General features: G+C 42.9%; 1 protein-coding gene across 2 annotated transcripts in view; it reads left to right on the top strand.

Annotated features, from left to right (window-relative positions):
* Positions 1-25,501, top strand: part of SBSPON (somatomedin B and thrombospondin type 1 domain containing) — a 30,910-nt gene extending 5,409 nt beyond the window's left edge. The window contains exons 2-5 of one of the 2 annotated variants that reach the window (XM_055546263.1): positions 7,322-7,516; positions 18,716-18,806; positions 20,446-20,622; positions 25,223-25,501. In XM_055546263.1, coding sequence (XP_055402238.1) covers positions 7,322-7,516; positions 18,716-18,806; positions 20,446-20,622; positions 25,223-25,340 — 581 coding nt within the window. In that variant the 3' untranslated portion in view covers positions 25,341-25,501. Of the gene's footprint in view, positions 1-7,321; positions 7,517-18,715; positions 18,807-20,445; positions 20,623-25,222 lie in introns of those variants that run through there. The other variant, XM_055546264.1, reaches the window with a different exon arrangement.
* The last annotated feature ends 1,363 nt before the right edge of the window (positions 25,502-26,864 follow it).

Genomic DNA, 26,864 nt, shown 5'->3' with positions numbered 1-26,864 from the left:
CATAAGAGACAGTGGGTTCAATCCCTGGTTCGGGACAATCCCCTAGAGTAGAGCCTGGCAACCCACTCCAGTATTCTTGCCTGGAGAATCCCATGGACAGAGGGGCCTGGCGGGTTATACTCCTAAGGTCACAGAGTCAGACACGACTGAAGCAACTGAGCATGCACACACTCAAGAGCTTTTGCAGTGTTGCTAACAAACGATTGTCCAAAAAAATGGGACCACTCAGTGCCTCTGAGGCATATCCACATGTCCTTTTAAAAAATGATAGTTTCCTTCCTTATCACAAAATATATGTTTGTTGCAGAAAGTGTAGGAATGCACCAAAGGAGAACAGAACTCACCTTAGAAACTTATTACCTAGAAAAGTATCATTATCTTTTTTATTTTTATCCCCTTCCCCCCTACCCCAGGTTTGCACGGTGTCTACAACCCTGTTTTTCTAAGGTGACAGTTCATTTCACTGTCCTGCTAGCATTTCATAAACTTGTCCAGTTAATATCTCAAAAGAGAGAAAAAAAAACCCCAACCTATCAGGGACCAATAACGTGGTTTCTGCAAGAGGAAACAAATACTTGATCATTTTATTTATGCTTTTGAGGGGCTCCATAGGCACTGGGGCAATTTTTATGGTCTTGTTTGACTTTCAGAGAAGTTGTGACAAGTTTCCTGGGAAAGGGGCACATATGCAGAAGGAGAGAGAAAAAGGCAGATGACGTAAATTTAAAATTGTGTCACCCAGGGGCTTTCCTGGCAGTCAGTGGTTAAGACTTCATCTTCCAATGCAGGGGGTGTGGGTTCGGTTCCTGGTCAGGGAGCTAAGATTCCCACATGCTTTGCAGCCAAAAAACTGAAACATAAAACGGAAGTACTATTGTAACAAATTCAATAAAGACTTTAAAAGTGGTCCACATAAAAGAAAAAGATCTTTAAAAAAATAAATAAAATTGTGTCACCCTGAGGAATGTGTGTGTGTGTGTGTGAGGGACTGTTTTATTTTTCCTTCATAGACTTTTTTTTTCTTTCAGTTTTTGGCTGTGCTGTACAGCTTGTGGGATTTTAGTTCTCCATCCAGGGATCAAACCCAGATCCTCGGCAGTGAGGGTATGGAGTCCTAACCACAACCACCAGGGAATTCCCTTCCATAGACTGTCGAGAAATAGAAGCCAAGCGTCAATGCTGCTGCTGTGCATAAAGTGCAAAAAGAATATTTCCTTAGAAATGGTTAGGGCTAAGAACTGATTGGAACTTTAAAAAGTGAGGGAGAAAGTGCTTGATCGTGGGTGGCCTTCACCTTTTAGGTGGCAAAGAGCCAGGCAGGCAGGGCCAGATTATAGAGAGGAAAGTTTGAGTGTCTGATTAACCAAGGAGAGGCTATAGGAAGATAACCAGGCCTTACATTAAGAAGAAATAATCCAGACTGTATTCATGAAATGAAGGAGCTTGCCCTTCAGCTCAGTTTGCTGCTGCTGCTGCTGCTGTGTGTGTGTGTATTTGGCATCATCAAGGAAAAGCATTAGAAAAAAATTTTTTTAGATTACCCTTTGATACCTACAGGACTTCCCTGGTGGCTCAGATGGTAAAGAATCTGTCTGCAGAGCAGCAGACCTGGGTTCAATCCCTGGGTGGGGAAGATCCCTGCAGAAGGGAATGGCAACCCACTCCAGTATTCTTGCCTGGAGAATCCTATGGACAGAGGAGCCTGGCAGGCTACAGTCCATGGGGTCGCAAAGAGTAGGACACAGCTGAGCGACTAACACTTGATACCTACAGTTGAAAATAGTGTGTGTAATTCTGGTTTCCACCTCTGTCTGGACTGGGAATGGGCCTGGGGAAAGTTGAGTGGGAAATCTGAGAGGGAAAGTATCTATAGAGAGATGGGTCCAAAAGCTGCAGGGCAGGGGTCTACTGGAACAGTAAGTCCACGAGTGGCTCAGACGAGATACACACAGGGGTTTTCCCACCATATTCTGAAATTCTTGAGTGAGGGAAATCAGGCTCAAATAAAAGGAAATGCCACCTCACCCCACAGATATTAATGCTGAAAGAGCTTGTCACTTTCAAGATGTGGTAATGCCAGGAGATATAAATGGATTAAGAAGGACTTGATGGACTGTGGTTGCTGGGAGAAACTGGACTTTACGTAACCTTAAGGAGCACAGAAGCAGTGCTCCTTCCAGGGGCATTCTTTGGGGCCACCATTGCCAGGAGATCCCAGGCAACTCTGGCCCAGGTTAGGAATTTCTTCTGTGTTTGGCTCTGCGAGTTTCTGACTTTGTTCTTCCTCCGGCCTTCCTTCACACCCTGGAGCCTCTGTCAGTCCTTTGGCTTCTTCTTGGGTTGGGCAAAAAGTTCATTACAGAAAAACCCAAATGAACTTTTAACCCAACCCAACACTTATGATGTGAGCAGGCCAGAGTCTGTTTCAATGTAGAATTTAATTTAGGAAGGAGGAGGACCTGGTCTAATGCCATTTCATTCATCCATCTGACAGTTTATGCAGCACCTGCCATCTGCCAAGTGCTAGGGATGAAATACAAAATGAACAATAAACAAAATAAATACATATGTATTCTGAATTATGGGCTTCCCTGGTGGCTCAGAAGGTAGAGTCTACCTATAATGCAGGAGACCCAGGTTCAATCCCTGGGTCAGGAAGATCCCCTGGAGAAGAGAGTGGCAACTCACTCCAGTATTCTTGCCTGGAAAAGTCCCATGGACTGAGGAGCCTGGCAAGCTACAGTCTATGGGGTTGCAAAGAGTCAGACACAACTGAGCGACTTCATTTGGTTGGTATTTTGAAATATGGAGATGCTAGAAGGCAGGAAACACTGAGGTCTGAGAGGAAATAATTTTGTGGGGTGTGTGTATGTGTATGTGTGATAAGCCGGTCAGGGAAGGTCTCCCTGGAAAGGAAATAGTTCAGCTGGGACCTCAAAGATGAGCCGAACCCAGCCATGCCCAGTGTGGGAGGAACATTCCAGCAGAGGGAACACACAGCCAAAGGTCCTGAAAAAGCATGAGTGGGTGTGGCAGGGGCAAAGGGGCCACTGTGGGCAGAGCTTGGAAAGAGGTGGTGGGGAGTGGGGGCTGGCTTCCAGTGGGAGTGTCAGGACTTGGTGGGCCACTCAGGGAGTTTGAATTCTATTCCAAATTCAATGGCAAAACCTTGCAAGGAGTTTTAAAAGCCATTGAGAGAGAGAGAGAGTAGTGGTACATCTTTTGAAGTAATTTTACTTGGATCCCACTTGTGTTCAGTCACTCAGTGTTGTCCGACTCTTTGAGACCCCATGGACTGTAGCCTGCCTGGCTCTTTTGTCCATGGGATTTTCCAGGCAAGAATACTGGAGACGGTTCCCATTTGCTTCTCCAGGGAATCTTTCTGATCCAGGGATCAAACCCTCATCTCCTGAGTTTCCTGCATTGGCAGGCACATTCTTTACCACTGAGCCACCCAGGAAGCCCAATTTTACTTCAATATGACTGGCTATTCCCCTTAGAACATGGGGAAATATCCCCTACTCTTGTGTGAAGATTCATTACTGAACTGTTTAACTTACTTTTTTGCTCTTGGCTGTTCTCCCTGTGGCTATGGTGGGGACGTCTGATAACCAGAAGGCTCCAGAGGGAGGGACATGAGCTGGCACGTATGGGGAAAGGCTTGACGGTTCCTTGCACTCTGGATCTGTCCACTTTCCACTTCCCAGTGACCCCAGAGCCAGAGGCGTTCACTGCACCCAAAGTAGAAGCTTAGACATCCCCTTCCTACCTCTGTTCTCTTCCATGTCTGATTCTGTCTCCGTTTCCCAGTCCCTTATACTTCCTGGGATCACCTCCCAAGTAAATTGCTCTCAGTCAGGTCCATGTCTGAGGGTCCACTTCTGGGGAAACTCACCTGAATGTTATGTGGAGTTGAAACAAAGGAGAAGAAAAAGGCTTGCAGTGCTTCTAGGCACCCATTAAATCTAGGCTTCTTTCCTCTAAAAAGGGTAGGATGGTTCCATTGAATTCAAACAAAGACCCGGGGAAGCTGCAGTGAGCTTGGAATCAGGAGCTCTTTCTGCTGGCTACGTAAGAGTCTGCCGGCCCCCAGTGACAGCCAGTGAAATGTGAAGGATAAGAAAGTCAAGTGAAGAAAGACTGTTTTGTTATGCTGTATACAGATGTGAGTTAGGTGAGCTTTAGTGGGAAGGTAACAAGAATACTAATGAAAGAGTTCAAAAGGAAATCTGTGTCAAGTAGCTGAGATATATGACTTGTGGTAATAAATCTGTCAGAAGTTTCTGTTCTCCCAACCTCCATGACCAAAGATTGCTTGTGATCTGTGACAAATTGCAATCCAAAGAATCAAAAGTTCACAAGTTAATCAAGATGAGAATCTTTTGTGCAGAACAGGAATAAATACTTCAGACTCATCTTCCAACTCAAAATATTTTGTGGAACACCTGTCTACTGATGAAACTCTACATGAACTTTTTTCACCTTGTTTGACAATGAAGACCACAAGATGTTCTTGTTCGGGGCCCAGAACTTTCTGATTCTCCTTATGAGGCTGTTAAAATAATAGATTGGGCTTCTCAGGTAGCGCTAGTGGTAAAGAACGCTGCCTGCCAATGCAAGAGACTTAAGAAATGTGGGTCCAATGCCTGGGTTGGGAACATGCCCTAGAAGAGGGCATGGCAACCCACTCCAGTATTCCTGCCTGGAGAATCCCATGGACAGAGGATCCTGGCAGTAGGGTCACAAAGAGTTGGACATGACGGAAGCCACTTAGCACATACATACAAAGTCATAGATTAGGAAGAAAGGGCGTAGCATTTTTCCAAGCACAAATATTAACCAATAGGAACAACAATTGATTCAATCATTCTGTGATTTGAGGACTTTACCTATGATTCCCAAATAAATAAAGATTTATGAGACAAGATATAAATGTTGAAGAAATACTGGGAGACTAAATTCATCCTCCCATGTCAACTGTTACCCTATGGATAATGTATTGTTGTCATTGTTCAGTCACATAATAGTGTCCTACTCTGCGACCCCATGGACCGCACCACCCCAGGCTTCCCTGTCTTTTGCCATCTCCCAGACCTTTGCTCAAACTCATGTCCATTGAGTCGGTGATGGATAGGGTATAACCAAGGCCATATAACTAAGTTTTGGGTTAAAGCCATGGCAAAATTGTATTTTATAGTGCCTCCAAATGTTTAATTTTTGAAACAAGTGTATATTTTTAAAGTGTATTATTAAGTGTAGTTCAAGCATAGGACTAACTAAATTCAGGGATGAGGAGATTTGGGGGAAGAAAAAAGTTATTAAAGGAATTAAGGACAGGAGATGTCCTTCTCAACCAGCTCCTAACCTGAAATCTCCTTAAATGCCTTCTGGTTCTATGGGCCAATTGAATCACAGGGCTATGAAAATAGAAAGGGAAGGTTAACAAGAGATAATGAGCAGGAAGTGACCTGTTATTGATTTTCCAAAGGATGTGTGCATAGCAGATATTGGAAATGAACTCTGATGTGGCTCATTCTTGCTTCCTTAGGTTGTTGACATGTGATACCTATAAGGTTTTTTATCTGTTTTGTTTTTAAGTTCACAGGATTTTATTTTATTTTATTTATTTATTTGCCACATTGCAAGGCATATATGATTTTAGTTCCCTGACCAAGGATCAAATCCAGAGCTCCTGAAGTGGAAGCACAGAGTCTTAACCACTGGACCACTAGGGAAGTCCTACCTATAAGTTTTTAGATGATTAATAAAAGCAGTTTTAGAGCAGTTTGACACTCTTTAGTTACTGACCGAACTTTATGATGTATGTTACCCTTTTCATGTCATGGGTAGTGCTACTGAATGATGTAGCTTCCAGACACCACGAACCCTAAACTAGAGTGTGCTGAGAGGCAAAATGCGTTTTCAAGTACAAATTGTCAGAAGTCCCATCAGATTTCAAAGAAGTTTGGGTGTTTTCTTGGTGAAGACTTTGAAAACTTGAATGTATGAGGGTGATTGGGAAAAGTGGGTCACATTTTGTGGGAAAGGAATTTTGGCATCCAGTTCAGGGTACATCTTCTGTTTCTTTGTTTTTCTCTTTTCTTATATCCAGTTTCAGTTCTTCAAGTAATTCAATTTGAAAACTCAGTACAGTCCTTTTAAAAGACTTATTAGGGTTTTAAATGAAAAAGATAAATATGCAACCACATTGATATTTACAGTCATGGACAGAGAACCAAATTCATCCCCTGACTCTGCCCCCATGCCTGACCATGGGTATTCTTACCCTCTGTGGGCCCTGGTTGCTGATCTCTAAATGTCACCTTGTATAGTGTATGAGTCCCTGAGCCATGGAAGGTGAGAATAGAGCACCAGGAGAACCCTACTGGATAGGGGTCATTGGTGTGGCCCTATGCCATGTCTTAAGGAGGCACATTTCCTGATAAGAATTGACCTGGGTAAGTGATGGGATGGTGGGAGAAGTGATTGGTGGGAGAAACACCTGTTTTTTTTTTGTTGTTGTTGTTGTTTTTCTGGCTTCACTGGGTCTTTGTTGCTGCACATTGGCTTTTTCTAGTTTCAGGGAGCAGGGACTATCTCTGGTGCGGGGTCTTCTGGTTCTGATGGCTTCTGTTGTTACTGAGCAGGGTTCTAGGGCCACTAGGCTTCAGTCGTTGCCAGCTAGGGCTTAGCTGCTCTGCAGTATGTGGAATTTTCCCAGACCAGGGTGGAACCTGTGACCCTCTCCATTGACAGACAGATTCTTAACCACCAGCTCACCAGGGAAGTCCCACCTTTTCTTTTTTTAGAATTTATTTCCTTTATGTTTTCTACAATGAATGTGTATTACTGCTGCTGTTGTTTAGTCGCTACGTTGTGTCCAACTCTTTGCGACCCTGTGGACTGCAGCGCACCCGACTGCCCTGTCCTCCAACAATGAGTGTGTATTACTGTGGCCCTAAAAATATTCTGGACAGAGGAGGATAAAGTTACAATCAAAGGAAAACAAGGGCAAAGAGCTGATCTAACACTGGACTGTAAAAGGAAGTACCCTGAAGGCATCAGTCTCTTACTCGGGTGGGTCCTGGCTCAGACCCACCTTCATGATCCGGGAACATCCGCCCGCCTCTAAGGGATACCCATTTATCAGTTCACCATCAGGGCGGGTGGCGTCAGTGTCAACCTTGTGCGTTCCTCCTAATCCACCGCGGGTCCCGGCACGATGTGTGCACAGCCTGAACTTGACCGTATGTCTTGGCGGGAACGGCCTGGCAGGCGCTGGCTGTGCTCAGGTGTGCGTCCCCGTCGTGCTGTTTTTCAGCTCGCCCGTGCATCGTTGGGGAGTGGAGCCCCTGGAGCGGTTGTGCCGGCCAGTGTCGGCCCACGGCGCGCGTGCGGAGGCGCGCGGTGCAGCAGGAGCCTCAGAACGGCGGCGAGCCCTGCCCGGCCCTGGAGGAGAGAGCCGGCTGCCTGGAGTACGCGACGCCGCAGGGCCAGGACTGCGGGCATGCCTTCGGTACTGCGCTTTCCTTAATTGCTGTCCCTGGGTGGTGAGCATCCAATGCAAGCACTGCAGGGAGCGGGGTGGGCCAGGCTGTGCAGAGGAGATAGGAAGCTCAGAAAGTGTTAGATAATGCCTTTATCCATCAGCTGCACTAAAGCCCTCCCCAAAACCCGAGCCAGCCCTTCCCATTTATAGCTTGTAGGTGGGCCCCTCCCATGCTGCAGGCGCCAGCTGTAAGGGACATACACTGTGGTGTTTAGCAAACTCTATCAAGCTGACCACAAAGGACTTAAGGTAGGATGAGGCTATTTCACACAGGATAAGATGCGTCCAGTAAGGATAACTGGATTTCACCTTTCACCGCCATCCCTGTTTAATCAGGGACACTCGCATACCTGTGAAAATAATAGAAAAATTAGAAATTCCTGTTGTTGTTGTTTAGTTGCTCAGTCGTGTCTGACTCTTTGTGACCACATGGACTGTAGCCCCTCAGGCTCCCCTGTCCATGGGATTCTCCAGGCAAGAATACTGGAGTAGGTTGTCATGCCCTCCTCCAGGGGATCTTCCTGAGCCAGGGATGGAACCTGTATCTCTTGCATTGCCCTCGAATTCTTTACCACTGAGCCACCTGGGAAGCTCAACAAATTCCTAAAGCATGATAAAATGATTCTCTTAAAAAACCTGTTTCTCCTCCCAGACCAACTGGGTTGGGGCTGATGTGATGAGATTTTTGATTTGGCAAGATTGTTTTGCTTGTGGGCTGGCCCAGGAGACCCAGAGTCAGTTCCTTCATGAGTTGGGAGCCATAGGAAACTCACAAAGAAATAAACAAAAAGGCCAAAACTGGTGTGTTGATAGGGGTTGAATCTGATAGAGCAAAACACTGACTTCTCAGGGTAGCAGAGATTTTTTTTCATAGGAACCTGGAAAATTCTATGTCAACGTGATCCTCCGAGTTGTTTTGCTCCTTTGTTCTTTCCACACACAAGTGTTTATTGAGAGTCTCCTGGATGCCAGGCACTGGGCTGGGTGCCAATTACAGTGGGGAGAAAAGTTGCTGTGGAACCTGCTGTCAGGTAGATCACAGTCTAGCGGGAGGGGAAGATGATAAGCAGATCATCCTAGGAAACTAGTCCTAGAGAATTACCACTGCAATGGTAATTCAGTGGTAAATCCAATGGGGTATGGAACAAGGGCTTGCCTGTTGGCTCAGTGGGTAAAGAATCTGCCTGTAATGCAGGAGACACAGGACATGCGGGTTCCATCCCTGGATCGGTAAGATACCCTGGAGGAGGAAAATGGCAACCCACTCCAGTATTCTTGCCTGGAGAATCCCATGGACAGAGGAGCCTGGCAGGCTATAGTCCATGGAATCACAAAGATTCGGATGCGACTGAGTGACTAAGCACTGCAAGCATAGGATATCATGTATGGAACAAGGGAGAGGTGTAGTGACTTGTGAGCGTGTGTTGTAAATACCATCTGAGCCAACAAGGAGGTCCCATGTGTGTTGTAAATAGATTCCTTGGTGGAGGAGGGGATCCACAGAGGCTAGGAGGGGAGGGACTTCCCTGAGGATATGATGAGGCTGAAAAATGCAGAGCCATCCAGGTAGAGAGAACAGCATGGTGAGTCAGACACTCAGGTTGGGGGGTGGGGGTTGAGGATCTGGGGACCAGTCTAGGAAAAACTCATGACCGCAAGACACAGTAGTAACACACAATGACCTTACAGGCCGTGTGAGAGAGGATGATCAAAGGTTGCACTATGGCGACCACCATCCAGAGGGAAACAGAAGAGTCTGCCAGGAGCTTGTGCATCCAGTTGATATCAACTAAGTAGCATGGTTTGGAGTCCCTGGGTGAAAGGGCTTCATAGGGCAGGTGTTATGGGGGCTTGGGGTCTTGCAACCATAAAGATTTACCTAATCAATGGCCAGCAGACATTGGGTATATTTCACAGGATATGTAAAATTAGGATCTAAATGGCTAAAAGTCTGCTTGTTTGGCTATTTTAAAAACAATCGAGTGCATAAAAATTTTAGTTTAGTGCCAGTAGGGTTTTGTCTCATTTTGTTCATTTTTGGCTGTGCTCAGGCTTCTCTAGTTGCAGAGAGTGGGGGCTACTCTCTAGTTGTGAAGCGTGGGCCCTAGGGTGCAGGCTCAGTGCTTATGGCACATAGGCTTAGTTGCTCTGTGGCATGTGGAATCTTCCCGGACTGGGGATCAAACCCATGTTCCCTGCACTGGCAGCTGGATCCGTTAGAAAAAACAATGGCACCACTTAGTTACAGGGATGGGCTGCTAGAATGTATTCCTGCAGCACAGGCTGACCCTTCAGTGTGGCACCAGGGTGCTCAGCCCCCTTCCCAGGCCCGGGTCTCTTCATAGCAGGATGATAATGCGTATCCTTCCATCCTTTTGTATTGTCTTCAGTTTCCTTCATCAGGGTCTTATAGTTCTCAGAGTACAAGTCTTTCACTTCCTTGATTCAATTTATTCTTAGGCATTATGTTCTTTTTGAGGCAATTGTAAATGAGATTGTTATGTTAATTCCTCTTTCTCATAGTTTGTTACTAGCCACAATGTATTTTTGAGTATTGAATTTTTTGGGTTGTACTGGGTCTCCATTGCTGTGTGGGCTTTTTTTCTAGTTACTTCAAGCAGGGGCTGCTCTAGTTGTGATTTGTGGGCTTCTCGTTGTGGTGGCTTCTCTTGTTGCCAAGCATGGGCTCTAGGGCTCGTGGGCTTCAGGAGTTGCATCACGTGGGCTCAGTAGTTCTGGCTCCCAGGCTCTGGAGCACAGGCTCAACAGTTTTGGCACACAGGCTTAATCGCCCCACACCATGTGGGATGTTCTCAGATCAGGGGAACCTGTGTCTTCTGCATTGGCAGGCAGGTTCTCTACTGCTGAGCTACCAGGGAAGTTCCTGTGTATTGACTTTGTATCTTAAAACTTTATTGAATTCATTAGTTCGAACAGTTTTTTTTTTTTTGGTGGAGTCTTCAAGGTTCTCTATGTATTAATAGTATCATGTCATTTGCAAATAGTATCAGTGTTATTACTTCCTTTTCGACTTGAATGTATTTTTAAAAATTTTTTCTTGACTCATTGCTGGGACTATGACTTCCAATACTTTGTTGAATAAAAGTGGCAAAAGTGGGCATCCTTGTCTTACTCTTCTCTTAGAAGAAAAGTTTTCAGCTTTTCACTGTTGAGTGTGTTAGCTGTGGGCTTGTCATAAAGAAAGAAAAGAAAAGTCGCTCAGTCGTGTATGACTCTTTGTGACCCCGTGGACTGTAACCTACAAGGCTCCTCCATCCATGGGATTCTCCAGGCAAGAATACTGGAGTGGGTTGCAATTTCCTTCTCCAGGGGATCTTCCCAACCCAAGGATTGAACCCTGGTCTCCTGCATTGCAGGCAGACGCTTCAACCTCTTAGCTACCAGGGAAGCCCTTATGGCCTTTATATGTTGAGGTACATTCCTACTGTATCCAATTTGTTGATATCAACATCATAAATGGATTTTGAATTTTTTCAAGTGTTTTTGCACATCTATTGAGATGATCATATGGTTTTTATCCTTCATTTTGTGAATGTCTCACATTGGTTGATTTGCAGAATCAATGAAACCATCCTTGCACCCCTGGAATAAATCCCGCTTGATCATGGTGTATGATCCTTTTACTGTATAATTAAATTCAGTTTGTTAATGTTTTACTGAAGATTTTTGCATCTATGTTCATCAAGGATATTGGCCTGTAATTTTCTTTTTTTGTAGTGTACTTGTCAGGTTTTGGTATCAGGGTAATGCAGGCTTCATAAAATTTGTTTGTAAAATTTTCCTCCTCTTTGATTTTTAGGAAACGTTTGAGAAGGATATTAAATATTTTTTTTTATGTTTTGTGGAATTTTCCAGTAAAGCCATCTAGGCCTGGGCTTTTGTTTTTTGGGAGTTTTGTGTTTTCATTACTGTTTCAATTTCCCTATTAGTAGTCAGCCTATTCAGATTTTCTGTTTCTTCATAATTCAGTCTTGTATGAATTTATGTGTCTAATTTGTTGATGTATAGTTATCTGTAATAGTATCTTACGATCCTTTGTATTTCTGTGGTATTAGTTGTAACTTCTCCTTTTTCATTTCTAATTTAATCTATTGGAATCGCCTCTTTCTTGGTGAGTCTAGCTAAAGTTTGTCTATTTGGTCTGTCTTTTCAGAAAACCAGCCCTTCATCTCATGGGTATATTCTACTAATTTTTTAGTCTGTGTTTATTTTCACTCTGGTCTTTATTATTTCAGGAAGCAGTGAAATAATATTTTAATCCTCTTGGAACAAGGACTTGATAAACTGTGAAACAGCCTACCAAAATGCAGAAAACACTAAAATCAAGAGATTCACTCACAGGAAAACACCTTTTAGAGAAAAACACGCTTGGTGTTATATTATTGTTGTTCGGTTGCTGAGTTGTGTCTGGCTCTTTTTGATCCCATGAACCGCAGCACACTAGGCTTCCCTGTCCTTCACAGTATCCTGGAGCTTGCTTAAACTCAAGTCCATCGGGTTGGTGATATCATCCACCATCTCATCCTCTGTCACCTCCTTCTCATGCCCTCAGTCTTTCCTAGCATCAGGGTCTCTTTCAAGGAGTTGGTTCTTTGCATCAGGTGGTCAAATTACTGAAGCTTCGGTATTGGTCCTTCCAATGAACATTCCGGCTTGATTTCCTTTAGGATTGTGTTAGCTTTTGTCAATACCTCAGAAAGCTGGAGGCAGTACATTACCACAAACTTAGTGACTTAAACAACACAAATGTATCATCACACAGTTCTGTAGTCAGAAGTCAGACACAGGTCTTACTGAACTTAAACCAAGGTTGTCAACAGGGCTGAATTCCTTTCTGATGGCTCTGAGGGAGAATCCGTTTCTTTGCATTTTCCACCAAATCAGAGGCTTCCTTTTCTCATGGTCCCCTTCCTCCGCCTTCCCAGCCAGATCATAGCATCTTTCTGTGCTTGTCTTCAGTCATAACATCTTCCTCTAACTCTTTGAAGGACCATTGTGCTTACATTCAACCCATCTGGATAATCCAGAATAATCACACTATTTTAAGTTCAATCGAGTAACATCTTTAATTTCTCTTTGCCATGTAACATAACATATTCACAGCTTCTGGGGATTTGGACATGGACGTCTTGAGGGAGGCATTATTTTGCCTGTGATGGACAGGGAGGCCTGGGGTGCTGCAGTTCATGGGGTTGCAAAGAGTCAGACACGACTGAGCGACTGAACTGAACTGAACTGAACTGATGGATATAGAACAATGTCATCTCTCTGGGTTTACACATGAGGGCATTGGAGCTCAGTGAGGTAACAGCATGACAGGTGATCTCATTGCCCTAAATCTTATGAGTTCCCCCCCTTAATAGTGTTTTGCTTTTAAGCATTATCATTAGTTGTTATGATTATAAATATATTGAAAATTAATATTGATAATGTAAATCAATGAATTTACAATATCAATATGAATGTTCAATTGATATTAATATATTATAATATGAATGTTAATAATATAGAAATGTTAATACTATACAAATGTTAATAATATTGATATATTATTATTATATTGGGTTGGCCAAAAAGTTCATTCAGGTTTTTCCCATGATATCCAACAGAAAAACCTAAACAAACTTTTTGGCCAATCCAATATTTTAAAATCACAATTACAGAGTCTGATAACTAAGTAGAAATATAAAGGCCATGCAAGGCCAGTGAATAAAATACAATCATGAAGACACTCTAATTAATGATCAAGTAGCCATTGGTGGCTCAGCAGCAAAGAATCTGCCTGCCAAGGCAGGAGACACGAGTTCGATCCCTGGGTTGGGAGGATTCCCTGGAGAAGGAAATGGCAACCCACTCCAGTATTCTTGCTTGGGAAATCCCATGGGCAGAAGAGTCTGGTGGACTGTAGTCCATGGGGTTGCAAAAGCAGTGAACACAACTTAGTGACTAACCTCACACACAGCCTTTGCCCTCTTCCAGTTTCATTTAATGTGTATCGTGAGTATATTTTTTATCATAAAAGTGAATCCAAAAGCATATATTATGTGTTTGTTGCCCATACTGACTATTGTTCATATGGGTTTTCCTTCTGCAAGATCACCGTGCATTATTATGAACCGTATGATTCTAGGCTGGCGTTATTTGTCAAATTTTCATTCCATTCTCTTTGACACCATATCTATAGACTAGTGGTTCTAAGCCTGCTTTTTTGACACCCTGTTGTGTCAGAGGGCTTTATGAAATTCTCAAAGCAAATGTAATTTACTTTCATGTTCAAAGTAAGTACGTGGGGCCACTCTTAGAAGTGGAAGTTGCTCTAAAAGCAAATAATGGTAGGTTGATGGGATGCCAGAAAAGTTGGCAAATAGACTGTTAACAAAGAATCTATTACATTGAATATTGTTGCCAGGAAGGGGAGAGGCAGGGGAATGGGCATTTATTGAAAGCTTTTGTCCTGGAGCACCAGCTATGTGCTGCCAGACAGAAGCAGAAGGGAGACTGGAGGCAAAAATAATTTCTAAACTACCTACTGCTCTTAGTGAAAAATTAAATTTGTGGGGAATGTTAAAAAATGGAGCTAGCTCAGAGTCCTCTAGGTGATCTGGCTCTTGGCTTGTTTACTTTAGACTCATGCCAAAGGGAAGGACACCTCCTTAGTAGAATGTGCCATCCAACCAAGCTTGGGCTGGAGGGGCCAGGACACAGAGGAGACAAGGTCCAGGGTTACCTGCTTAATTCTATGATTGGTCTTAACCACAGAGACTCAACACTGAGTTTGAATTGTCACGGTTGTTCAGTTGCTAAGTCATGTCCCAGTCTTTGCAACCCCATGGACTGCTACACACCAGACTCCTCTGTCCTCCACTATCTCCTGGAGTTTGCTGAAATTTGTGTCCAGTGAGTCAGTGATGCTATCTGACTGTCTTAACCTCTGCTGCCCCCTTCTCCTCCTGCCCTCAATCTTTCCCAACATCAGGGTCTTTTCCAATGAGTCAGTTATTCGCATCAGGTGGCCAAAGTATTAGAGCTTCAGCTTCAGCATCAGTCCTTCCAATGAATATTCAGGACTGATTTCCTTTAGGATGGACTGGTTGAGAGTCCCTGCAGTCCAAGGGACTCTCAAGAGCCTTCTCCAGCACCACAGTTCAAAAACATCAATTCTTTGGCGCTCAGCCTTCTTTACGGTCCAACTCTCACATCCATACATGACTACTGGAAAAATCATAGCTTTGACTGTATGGACCTTTGTCTACAGAGTGATGTCTCTGCTTTTGAATAGTAGGTCTTAAAAATCAGACTTGATTGTCTGTACTGGGGCGCCTGCTTGGTCATTTACTGTTTATTTTCCCTTAACTTCCATGAGCCTGTTTTCTGATGAGAAAACCTCTGTCTAGACAGAGCTTTGGTGAAGATCGGTGATGTAGACTATGAAAGCACTTTGCAAATATACAAGGTGCCCTCCTGCCCCAGGCCCTCCCTCACCCCTGAGCCACACCTCCCGCCCATCCCCCAGCCTGAGGGGGCTCAGAGTGTCAGGGCTAACCTTTCCCCCCTTTCCTCTCTCTGCTCTCACTTCACAAAGGGACAAAAAGGGAAAATGGAACCAAATTTAAGCAATTTATCAGTAATGTGCTGCCATATTGAAACATTAATATTAATAAACTAGTGAAACTTTGTCATCTGTGTTGTAATAGAGTCAGACTGCCACACTTTTGAGTGTTGAACATGTTTCTTATGCTCTCTGGACCACAGTTTCCTCATCTGTGAAATGGGGAAATAATTGGACCTATCTCAAAGGATGGTTGTGAAAATTAACTGACTAAAGAGATGGGAACACCAGACCACCTGACCTGCCTCTTGAGAAATCTGTATGCAGGTCAGGAAGCAACAGAACTGGACATGGAACAACAGACTGGTTCCAAATCAGGAAAGGAGTACGTCAAGGCTGTATATTATTACCCTGCTTATTTAACTTATATGCAGAGTACATCATGAGAAACACTGGGCTGGATGAAACACAAGCTGGAATCAAGATTGCCAGGACAAATATCAATAGCCTCAGATATGCAGATGACACCACCCTTATGGTAGAAAGCGAAGAAGAACTAAAGAGCTCCTTGATGAAAGTGAAAGAGGATAGAGAAAAAGTTGGCTTAAAACTTAACATTCAGAAAACGAAGATGATGGCATCTGGTCCCATCACTTCATGGCAAATAGATGGGGAAACAATGGAAACAGCGAGAGACTTTATTTTGGGGGGCTCCAAAATCACTGCAGATGGTGACTGCAGCCATGAAATTAAAAGACTCTTGCTCCTTGGAAGAATAGTTATGACCAACCTAGACAGCATGTTAAAAAGCAGAGACATTACTTTGCCAACAAAAGTCCATCTAGTCAAAGCTATGGTTTTTCCAGTAGTCATGTATGGATGTGAGAGCTGGACTATAAAGAAAGCTGATCACCAAAGAATTGATGCTTTTGAACTGTGGTGTTAGAGAAGACTCTTGAGAGTCCCTTGGACTGCAAGGAGATCCAACCAGTCCATCCTAAAGGAAATCAGTCTTGAATATTCATTGGACGGACTGATGCTGAAGCTGAAGCTCCAATACTTTTCCACCTGGTGCGAAGAACTGACTCACTGGAAAAGACCCTGATGTTGGGAAAGATTGAAGGTGAGAGCAGAAGGGGACGACAGAGGATGAGATGGCTGAATGTCATCACTGACTCAATGGACATGAGTTTGAGTTGACTCTAGGAGTTGGTGATGGACAGGGAGGCCTGGCGTGCTGCAGTCCATGGGGTCGCAAAGAGTCAGAGCTCAGTCATGACTGAGCGACTGAACTGAACTGAATTGAATGCATGAAAAACACTTACTCAGAAGTGCATCACTGGTAGCTGTTAGTTTTATTATCTCAGAACTTTTTCTTTGGATTTCATATGAGAGACTATAGTCCTACACTTACCCTCTACTTCCTAACCAAGTGTTTTTCCCTTGAGCTATATATTAAGTGTATTGCCTTTGAACTTCTGTAATAACATGCCCAATACAAATTAGGAGCTCAGGTAAATGTTTTGAACTAAAGAAACATATTCTGAAAATGTTATAGTTTGACTGGTAGGATGCTACAAGGATTTAGCAGTAAGTGTATTCTTTACTTAGTGAATAAGTCCATATGTGTGTCAAAAGAACAGAAATGAAAACAGTCCATGAGAAAATGAAAACCTTTTCGATGTTTGTTTCTGATAATTAGGTCTAAGAGAAACAGAAGGATCCTGACGTACATGCATTCACTTCTCCTTTTTGATTCCGTCCGTGAATTTTGGAAGTTCCAAAGCTACGGTCACATTTAGAAAGAATGACATGTTCTCTTCGGAAAACAAACATGCTATCACAGCAAGAAAGAGCCACTCAGCTGGGTGTCTAGAGCTTACACAAGATGTGGGTAGTGTTCAGACAAGAGATTAGGTGCCCAGACACATGGGACACGAATGTGCCTACAACTCTTAGGACCAAGTGGCTATGCCTGTCTTATGTTTCCATGTAATAGAAAAATGACATCTCATTCAGAAAATCTAAAGAATTCAGGCTGCCACCTCGTGGCCGGAAGGAACTTAGCAAGATGAACATATAGGCTTGAAGCACCTGTTTTGCTGCTGGTTCCCCCATGCCCTTGTGCTCTTGTTGATGACTTGGGCATCTCACAAGCCAATCTCAGTTGGTATCTCCTCTTCCCAGAATGGTCCAATTTCTGAAATAAGAGGTCAGAAGGATAGTAGAGCTTTCTCAGCTGCAAGATTCAGTATAGGAACAGAAGACCTCAGGCAAATAGGACCTGTGAACCTCATGGCAGTTTCATGACTTCATTTACTCATTCATTCATCGACCCATTCATTCCTTGAACACATATTTGTTGAGCACGTGAATATGTGAGGGCTACCATGATGATCAAGGCAAAACCCTGTCTTCCTTGAATTGACAGCAGGATGGAATCAAGAGATCGTCCCCAGGGGCTACACAGAGCAACAGATGCCCCCACCCCAGAGTTAGAGATGAAATAGGAGGAAGACAAAATAAGAGGGAAGAGGTGGAAGGAAAGGATTTCTGGCCGTTTTTTTTTTTTTTTTCCTCTGACCCAGAGTATCAGAAGTGAGGGTGTTGGGGGGTGAGGTGAGGAGGAGAGACCCTTCAAGACCTTCCTTCCCTGAAGTTGGAGTGGGGACAGCACCGTGCTGGCCAGCACCTGATGGTCACACCCTGGGCTGTGTGGTTGGTGGCGAAGCTTCCAGGCTGTGGTTATCAGAAAACCTGGGAGCATTCACGCTTCCCTCCTTTGCCGTTCCTGTTTTCCCCTTTCTCATTTAGTCTCTCTGGTTGCCTTTTTCTTTTTTTCTCCTTCTACTCCACTTTCTCTCTTGTCTTCTTCCTCTCGCCTTTGTTCCTTTTCTCTCTCTTACTTTATTCTTTCTACTTTTCACTTTTCTTCCCTGTTTCTCTTCTTTTCATTAAAAAAACACAAATCTCTCTTTCTCTATTACCTTACTTTTTTCCCTTGGTTCCCCCTACCCCACCCATCTTTTTATTATTCCCTCTGCTTGCTGCCCCCACGCCTCCCCTCACCCCCTGGCCCCCACCCCCCGCTTTCCTTTGCACATGGTGAGATCACTGCAGACAAGCGTGCCCCTCCCTGCCCAACTGTGCTGCATGAGGCGTTATGGAATTTGGTTCTGGGGTCTCTGGCTTCACCTCCTTCACTCCTTGGTGGTGTCCCATAGATTTAGGGGTAGAGGGATTTATTTATTTTTTTAACACCCCAAACATTTTGTATTGGGGTATAGCCTGTAAACAATGTTGTTATAGTTTCAGGTGGACAATAAAGGGACTCAGCCATACATATACATGAATCCATTCTCCCCCAAACTCCCCGTCCCATCCAGGTTGGCACACAACATTGAGCAGAGTTCCCTGTGCTCTATGGTAGGTCCGTGTTGGTTATCCATTTTTAATATAGCCGTGTGTCCATGACCTTCCCTAAGTCCTTAACTGTCTAGGACTGAAGGGCTTTGGATGGGTTTGAAACCAAGTTTGGGAACAGTTGCTCTGGAGACTTCACGCTGCACGTGTTCAAGGTCATTCTCCTTTTCCAGTCCCTGCCTTTATAACTACCTCTGCGTTCAACAAGGAGCGAACAAGACAGGCGGTCTCCCCACACTGGACCACAAACACAGAGGACGCTGGGTAATTTGGTATTATTTGTTTTTCACATGTTTTTTCCAGTCAGATGGTCAAGTCAGCTCACGAAGGTAACTTGTTGGGGTGGAGTTTCTTCTGTTATTGTTCATGTACTTTGAACAAATAAAATGTGGCTCTTTATCCCAGAGCTGGGAAATACTTGCCCCTTCCCTGTATTTTTTGGTGGAAGGGGCTAGAAATATTTTGTCTCTGATCCCTAAGAAGAAACATGCTGTATAGAAATGAGATGGTGTATTTGTCATTCACACTAAGGATGCTCAGCTTATAGTCTTTATGGAACCGTGGACTCCAGCACCACCTCTGTTTGTGAATTTGAACATGGCCCCCATCTGAGGTCTGAGCCTTTCTATCAAGACCTAATGGCTCAGAAGAAACCTCCATGCTCATTAGAAGCCCACTCTTCTGCTGTTAGAATAGGGACACCAGACGGCTGCATGTTCAAATCCCCACACCACCTCTTACTGCGCCTCAATTTTTCCTTCTTATAAAATGAGAATATTGATTCCTACAGCATGGGGTTGCTATGAGAATTTAATGAGCAAATATCCTTGAAAAAATGTCAGGGTTAAGCTGTCTGAAGCTGACTGAAGCTGCATCATAGATTTCCTACCTTAGTACCTTAAGGTACCAAATAAACTTAACCTACCATTGTTAAAGATCTTCTTTGAAACAGTCTCTCTAAACACTTTCCATCTAACTTATTACAGTTCATAATTATATGGATTAAAACACAAGAGCCCATTTTAGCGTAGTTAGAACCTAAAATGCCGTGTTGTTTTGTTTCCCTGAAGAATTGTAAAATTGTGTTGCTTTTAAGTACAAAACTCTGAAATATTCATCCATGTCTGAATGCACCCCTGGGGCCTTCAGGGTCTAGTCACATAATATAATGTTAGAGTTTTCCACAGCTCAGTGTAAGGTGACTCTAGTCTGTTACAGAAAAGCATGTCTCAGCTTCCCGTGTCCTTTCCTCTGTGATGTCCAGTATAACTCTGATGCTTGACTCTGAGTCAAAACTCATCTCATTGCCCCAGATTATGTAGGTGAGCCGGGAGAGCGGGTATAGGGAAGGTCCCGGGAATGTTGGTGAGGTGCTGGCCTGGACATCCGGGACCAGACTTCCTGGGGCTCACATGTTCTCAGACTCAAGCAAGTTCTTGTTCAATTTCTGTAATTCATTAAAATCTCCTCAAAGTTATCAAGGGCAGTTTTCCTACTGAAATGTGTTTTGAGGCATAATTTCACGGGTCAAACTAGATAGGACACGAGATAAAATTTGTGCAGTATGGTGTTGACCAAATAATTCAACCATGGATTGAAAAACAGCAAAAAGGTTCAGTTGTCAGATGTCAAGAGTTCAGCGAGTGAGAAGCTTGACCAGGCCTTCTGTGACCTGTGACAAGGCAACACCCTACCTTCTCCGGGCTGTCAGGCGTCCTCAGGGGGTTCCAGCCTTCCTAAGACTTTCTGCAACATCAGGGCACTTCTTGTTGTTCTTGTTGACCAAAAAGTTCGTTTGGATATTTTCATAAAGTGGTATGGGAACATGCGAATGAACCTTTTGGCCCATCCAATCATTACAATTACAGCAAGTGAAATTGCTCTTTTTTTTTGTTTGTTCTAGATACTGTATGGAGTTCAAGACAGAGTCATTGACTCACCACTGTGCCATGGAAAATCGCCCCCTGACCCGATGGATGCAATATCTCCGAGAGGGCTACACAGTGTGTGTGGACTGTCAGCCTCCAGCTATGAACTCTGTGAGCCTTCGTTGTTCTGGCGATGGCTTGGACTCTGACGGGTAAGGCAGAGAAACTGGTTGGAGGATTTCTCTTGGCCCTCATTTGGGGAGACAAGTCCTTTTCATGTCATGCACAGCAGACCAGTATTCGATTTGGGGAGTCACAACAGTGGGGAGAAACTTCCATTTGGCCGTTCCAGAGTCCAGGACCCAGTTCATACTCTAGGACTTAGAGGCTCTGTACCAGAGAGGTGTGGGTAAATTTGGATATTGGGGCTCAGACCAAGGTCTCAAGGGACCATCAGAGACCTGCCTCCAAAGCAGCCATAGACGCTATGCAAACAGATCAGCTTATCTTTGTTCTAGTAATACTGTATTAATGGACACTAAAACTTCAATTTTATAGAATTTGTATGTATCATGAAATAATCTATGAATTGCTTTCAGTTCTTTAAAAACATAAAAATCATTATTTTTATTACTATTTTTTAAAAGTCGAGGTAGAGTTGATTTACAATATTATATTAGGTTCAGGTGTGAAAGTGAAGTGAGGTAAAAGTCGGTTAGTCGTGTCCAACTCTTTGCAACCCCATGGATTTATACAGTCCATGGAATTCTCCAGGCCAGAATACCAGGGTAGCCTTTTCCTTCTCCAGGGGATCTTCCCAACCCAGGGATTGAACCCAGGTCTCCCTAATTGCAGGCAGATTCTTTACCAGCTGAGCCACAGGTTCAGGTGTACAACATAGCAATTGAAAAATTTTATAGCTTATACTCCATTTATGGTTATTATAAAATATTGGCTGTATTCTCTGTGCTGTATTCTTGTGGCTTGTTTATTGTATACAGAGTAGTTTGTGCCTCTTAACCCCCAACCCTAGCTGTTCCTTACCCTTCCCTCTCCCACTGGTAACCACTAGTTTGTTCTCTATATCTGTGAGTCTGTTTCTTTGTTATTTTCACTAGTTTGTTTTGATTTGCAGAATCCACATACAAATGATAATACACAGTATTTGTCTTTCACTATCTGACTTATTTCACCAAGCATAATCCCCTGCCGGTCCACCCATGTTGTTGCAACTGGCAGGATTTCATTTCTTTTATGTCTGAGTATACCACATATTCTTTATTCATTCAACCATTGGTAAACACTTTTATGCTTTCATGTCTTGGCTATTGTAAGTAATGCTGCTATGAACACTGGGGTGCCTGTATGTTTTTGAATTACTCTTTTCATTTTCTTTGGATATATGTATATATACAGGAGTAGAATTTCTGGATCATGTGTAGTAATCATTCTTAACCTGTAGACGACACAAGGGGTGGGTGGGCTGGATTCGGCCCATGGGTCGCAGTTTGCTGAACCCTGTCCAGATGATTCATACCCACAGCAAAATTTCAGAACCACTGCTCAGTGGGGCAGTCACAGTCATGACTAAGATAGTATTGGTGGGCCTAGTTTTGCAGGATCATAAACTCTTTTGATGTTCTAAGCATTCCATTTTAATATGGGGTGGGGTGGGATTTCCTCACACAACATGAAGCAATTCATGGGACACCAGGTTGGCATCCAACAATTTAACTTAATTCTGACACTTAATTCTAACTTAATATCAGTCCTACAAGACTGCTCCCTCCTGCCACCCCCTTCAAATACCAGTTTCCAGCTCAGGCTGTGTTACCTGTTAACCTGTGCTTCTGACTGACTGGCCATACATCAGAGATTCCATGATCTCTTCCTCAGGTCTGATTAATTTGCTAGAGTGGCTCACAGAACTCAGAGACACACTGACTGACCAGATGACCGTGCATGTGTGTGTGCTATGTCACTTCAGTTGTGTCTGACACTTTGAAACCCTGTGGACTGTAACTGACCAGGCTCTTCTGTCCATGGGATGCTCCAGGCAAGACTATTGCTGAAGTGGGTTGCCATGCCCTCCTCCAGGGGGTCTTCCTGACCCAGGGGTCAAACTCGTGTCTCTTATGGCGTGCATTGGCACGCCAGTTCTTTATCACTAGTGCCACCTGGGAAGCCTGATTAGATGACCAGTTTATTGTAAAAGGATGTAATTCAGTAACAGCCCAATGCAAGACAGGGAAGAAGTATGGGGAGGGGTGTCATTCTCCCCACCTCTCCATGTGTTCACTCACCTAGACACCCTCTAAACCCTGTCCTTTTGGCTTTCCTGAATGTCTCACTATGGAGGTGTCATTGATTAAGTCATTGGCTACTGACTGATTCAACTTCCAGCCCTTCTCCCATCCCTGGACCTTGGGGTTGGGGGTGTGGAGCCATGAATTCCAACCTGCTAACCACCTGGTTAATTCTCTTGGCAACCAACTCCCAACTTCAGGTGCTTCCAAAACTCTGCCTACTCACATAAAAAGATGCCTTTATCACTCTCAACATGTAAGAAATTCCAGTGGCTTTGGGGACTGTCAGTTAGCAACTGGACAAAAACCAAATACACACGAGAAATATAGTTTAGTCGCCTGGATGGCCAAATATGTTTCTTGTAAATTATAATATTGCATAAATCTACAGAAATCTGGATTGTCCAAAAGAATTGACCCTTGAAAACATCTTACCTTTCTAAAAACCCATTCCAGTCCTGTACTTATCTACCAGTTAAATCCAGTAACATTATTCATAACTAAGAGACAGGTAGAATTGGTGATGTATGGTTTATGGCTTTTAAAAATGTCAGATGGAATTGGTAAAAATATAGATTAGAAAGAAAAATGTGGACCTTTCTAGTTAATCATTATTCCCAGAGCATATTTTAATATTTAATAACTTGAATTTATGTTTATTAGTCTCTTGTGTCCAACAGCCTCTATATCGAGTATGCATACAAAGAGTAAAGTGGGTAAAGAATTCACATGAAACAGAAACTTAATATGTAGACTTAATATTTTCCTGAATACCTCATCCATATTTTGACTTTAAAATGAATATTATAATTTAATATGTACCCATAAAGCACCTTCAACCCTGGCTGAAGTTCCAGTGACTTAAAAAATAATAATTTCAATAACAGGGCTTTTTTCTTTTCACTGCTCACGTTTTTCATTATGGGATCAAAGAGTTGGAAAGGATTACAAGGAATCATTTGGTTCAGTCCCCTCTAATTTAAATGTACACAAAACAGTACCCAGCAATCCCACTACTGGGCATATACCCAGAGAAAACCATAGTTCAGAAAAACACATCACTCCAACATTCATCGCAGCACTATGTAAATAGTCAGGACACGGAGACAACCCAAATGACCATCAACAGAGGAAAGGACAGAGGTGCATTACATGCATACAGTGGAATATTACTCAGCAAGAAAAAGGAAGGAAATTTGGTCATTTGTAGAGATGTGGGTGGACCTAGGAACTGACTGTCATACAGAGTGAAGTCAGAAAGAGAAAAACAAATATCATGTATTAATGCATATATGTCGGATTTAGAAAAATGGCATAGATGATCTTATTTGTAAAACAGAAATAGAGACACAGACATAGGGAACAAACATCTGGATGCCAGTGTGGGAAACCATGGGAGATGGGATGAATTGGGGAGATTGGGATCTACATATGTACACTATTGGTACTATGTATAAAATAGGTAACTAATGAGAACCTATTGCATAGTTCAGGGAAACCTACCCAGTGCTCAGTGGTGACCTAAATGGGAAGGAAATCCAAAAAAGAGCCAATATATGCATACGTGGAGAAGGCAATGGCACCCAACTCCAGTACTCTTGCCTGGAAAATCCCATGGACGGAGGAGCCTGGTAGGCTGCAGTCCATGGGGTCGCTAGGAGTCAGACACCACTGAGCGACTACACTTTGACTTTTCACTTTAATGCATTGGAGAAGGCAATGGCAACCCACTCCAGTGTTCTTGCCTGGAGAATCCCAGGGACGGGGGAGCCTGGTGGGCTGTTATCTCTGGGGTCGCACAGAGTCGGACATGACTGAAGCAACTTAGCAGTAGCAGCAGCAGCTGATTCACTTTGCTGCACAGTAGAAACTAACACAACTCTGTAAAGCAACTATACTCCAATGCTATGCTATGCTAAGTCACTTCAGTTGTGTCCGACTCTGTGCGACCCCATAGACGGCAGCCCACCAGGCTCCCCCGTCCCTGGGATTCTCCAGACAAGAACACTGGAGTGGGTTGCCATTGCCTTCTCCAATGCATGAAAGTGAAAAGTCAAAGTGAAGTCACTCAGTCGTGTCCGACTCTTAGCGACCCCATGGACTGCAGCTTAACAGACTCCTCCGTCCATGGGATTTTCCAAGCAAGGGTTAAAAATACACTAAAAAACCGTACACAAAACAGAAAGTCATTTTCCTTTATGCAACACTTCATATGCTCAGAGCAACTGAGAGACACGAATGCAGTGACCTCAAACTACAGTTCTCAATGTGCAGGGTGGGAGGAGGTCCTCGAATAAGGATTAATTGGTAACTTGTTTTGACAGAACCCAAAGAAAAGAAACAGTTGTGTTGTGATGATGTTTGTTTTTTAATTTCAATTTGTAATGCACTTCAAAACTTCAAGTGTTAACCTTTTTTTTAAAAAAAACTTAATTTATAATTCTGTAAATTAGAATCATCTTTGGTTTGCTTTAGTGTAACTCACATTTTCAAAATATCATTTCAGAAATCAGACCCTCCATTGGCAAGCAATTGGCAATCCTCGATGTCAAGGAACTTGGAAAAAAGTTCGGCGGGTAGAACAGTGTTCTTGTCCAGCTGTTCACAGTTTCATTTTTATATAGATCTTGATATAAATATTTCAAAATGTGTTTGTAAACATGCTAAATACTACTAAGTCATGTTTGACGCTGCATAATCCTTTGAAAACTCTTTGGCCTAAAGTTCCTAAATGTATGTCTTTTCCACATTCTGAAGCAGAGAAAGGAAATTCAGGGGGCCAGTTCTTAAGAAACACAGTGCCTTTATTTTTACTTTTTACTATGTTGAGGACCCATTCTAACGTCTCCTGTGGTTTTCTGAGCTTGGCCTGTCACTTGGAGTCTCCCCATTGAACAGGTAGCCCTCTGGACACAGAGTAAGTCTGTTTGCACTAAAATGACTACATTTTATTGGTTCACTTACTGGTAAGTTGTCATTTAAGGGTACTCATGCTTTGAATCTTGGGTTCTTTCTTTCTATTCTGTAATCTCTTAAAAACTTCTTGCCTTAAAAAATGTCTACAGATATATGTACACTCATGCGTGCATTTCCCATATATTATTCCACAAATTCTGCAATAATAATTTCAAGCAAATTTGTCACAAGTAATTTTCCACAGGACAAGTTGTTTGAGATTTAGTAAGCAAAACCAACAGCTCTACTAAATATACCTTTTTTTTTTTTAATAGAACTAATTTTCTTCTGTTAACTGAAAAGCATCAATCAAATGTTCATTCTAGGTCAGTACAATTCCTTTAAATGTTTTAATTTCCATGAAGTGAAATTTTGGCAACAATAAGTGAAACAATTGCTTTAATTATGAACATTCTACCATCATTAGCATTGAAGATTATTTCCAAGGCATAAAGCCTGAAATTGACTACAATAATTTTGGAGTCCAATTTCAAGCTTAATTGAGGTAAACTTACTACTTTTTTTTCCCCATATAGCACAGGTTTTCTTTTGTCTGGAGTAGAAGGTAGAGGCATAGATTATGGAAGGCATAGACTTATTACAGATGATATGATCCCCATCCCCACCCCACCTCTACAAACACAGAAGTATTAGTTTCCTTATTGTATGATTGGAAAATCAATGAACCAGAGACAAAAGGCCTTGTTGAAGAATCTGGACTGACAGAGCCAAATCTTAGCTTCTCATTCAGAATTTAGCTTCGATGAAGAGTCTAATGTTGCCAAAGACTGTTCTGTGAAAGCAAAGCCCTTTTTATTTCTGAAGCAAATTTTAAATTCAGATCTTCAGAGAACTGAATCTGGAGATTTAAACTACAGGTAAACCTCAGAGATAGTTGAGTTTGGTTCTAGACCACCACAATGAAGCGAGCCACAAAATAGTTTTGGTTTCCCAGTGCATAAAAAAGTTACGTTTACACCATATGTTTGGAGTCTATTGTGTGCAATAGCATTGTGTCTAAAAAAAAGTACATAGCTTAATTAAAAAATACTTTATTGCCCAAAACTATTAACCATCATGTGAGTCTTTAATGAGTAGTAACATCAAAGATCACTGATCACAGGTCACCTGAACAAATATAATAATAATGGTGAAAAAGTTTGAAATCTGCTGAGAATCACCAAAATGTAACA

This window comes from Bubalus kerabau, chromosome 14 (genome assembly GCF_029407905.1).
Source record: "Bubalus kerabau isolate K-KA32 ecotype Philippines breed swamp buffalo chromosome 14, PCC_UOA_SB_1v2, whole genome shotgun sequence".
NCBI lineage: Eukaryota > Metazoa > Chordata > Mammalia > Artiodactyla > Bovidae > Bubalus > Bubalus kerabau.
The sequence above is the reverse complement of the archived record's forward strand: the minus strand, read 5'-3'. Positions and strand labels throughout refer to the sequence as shown.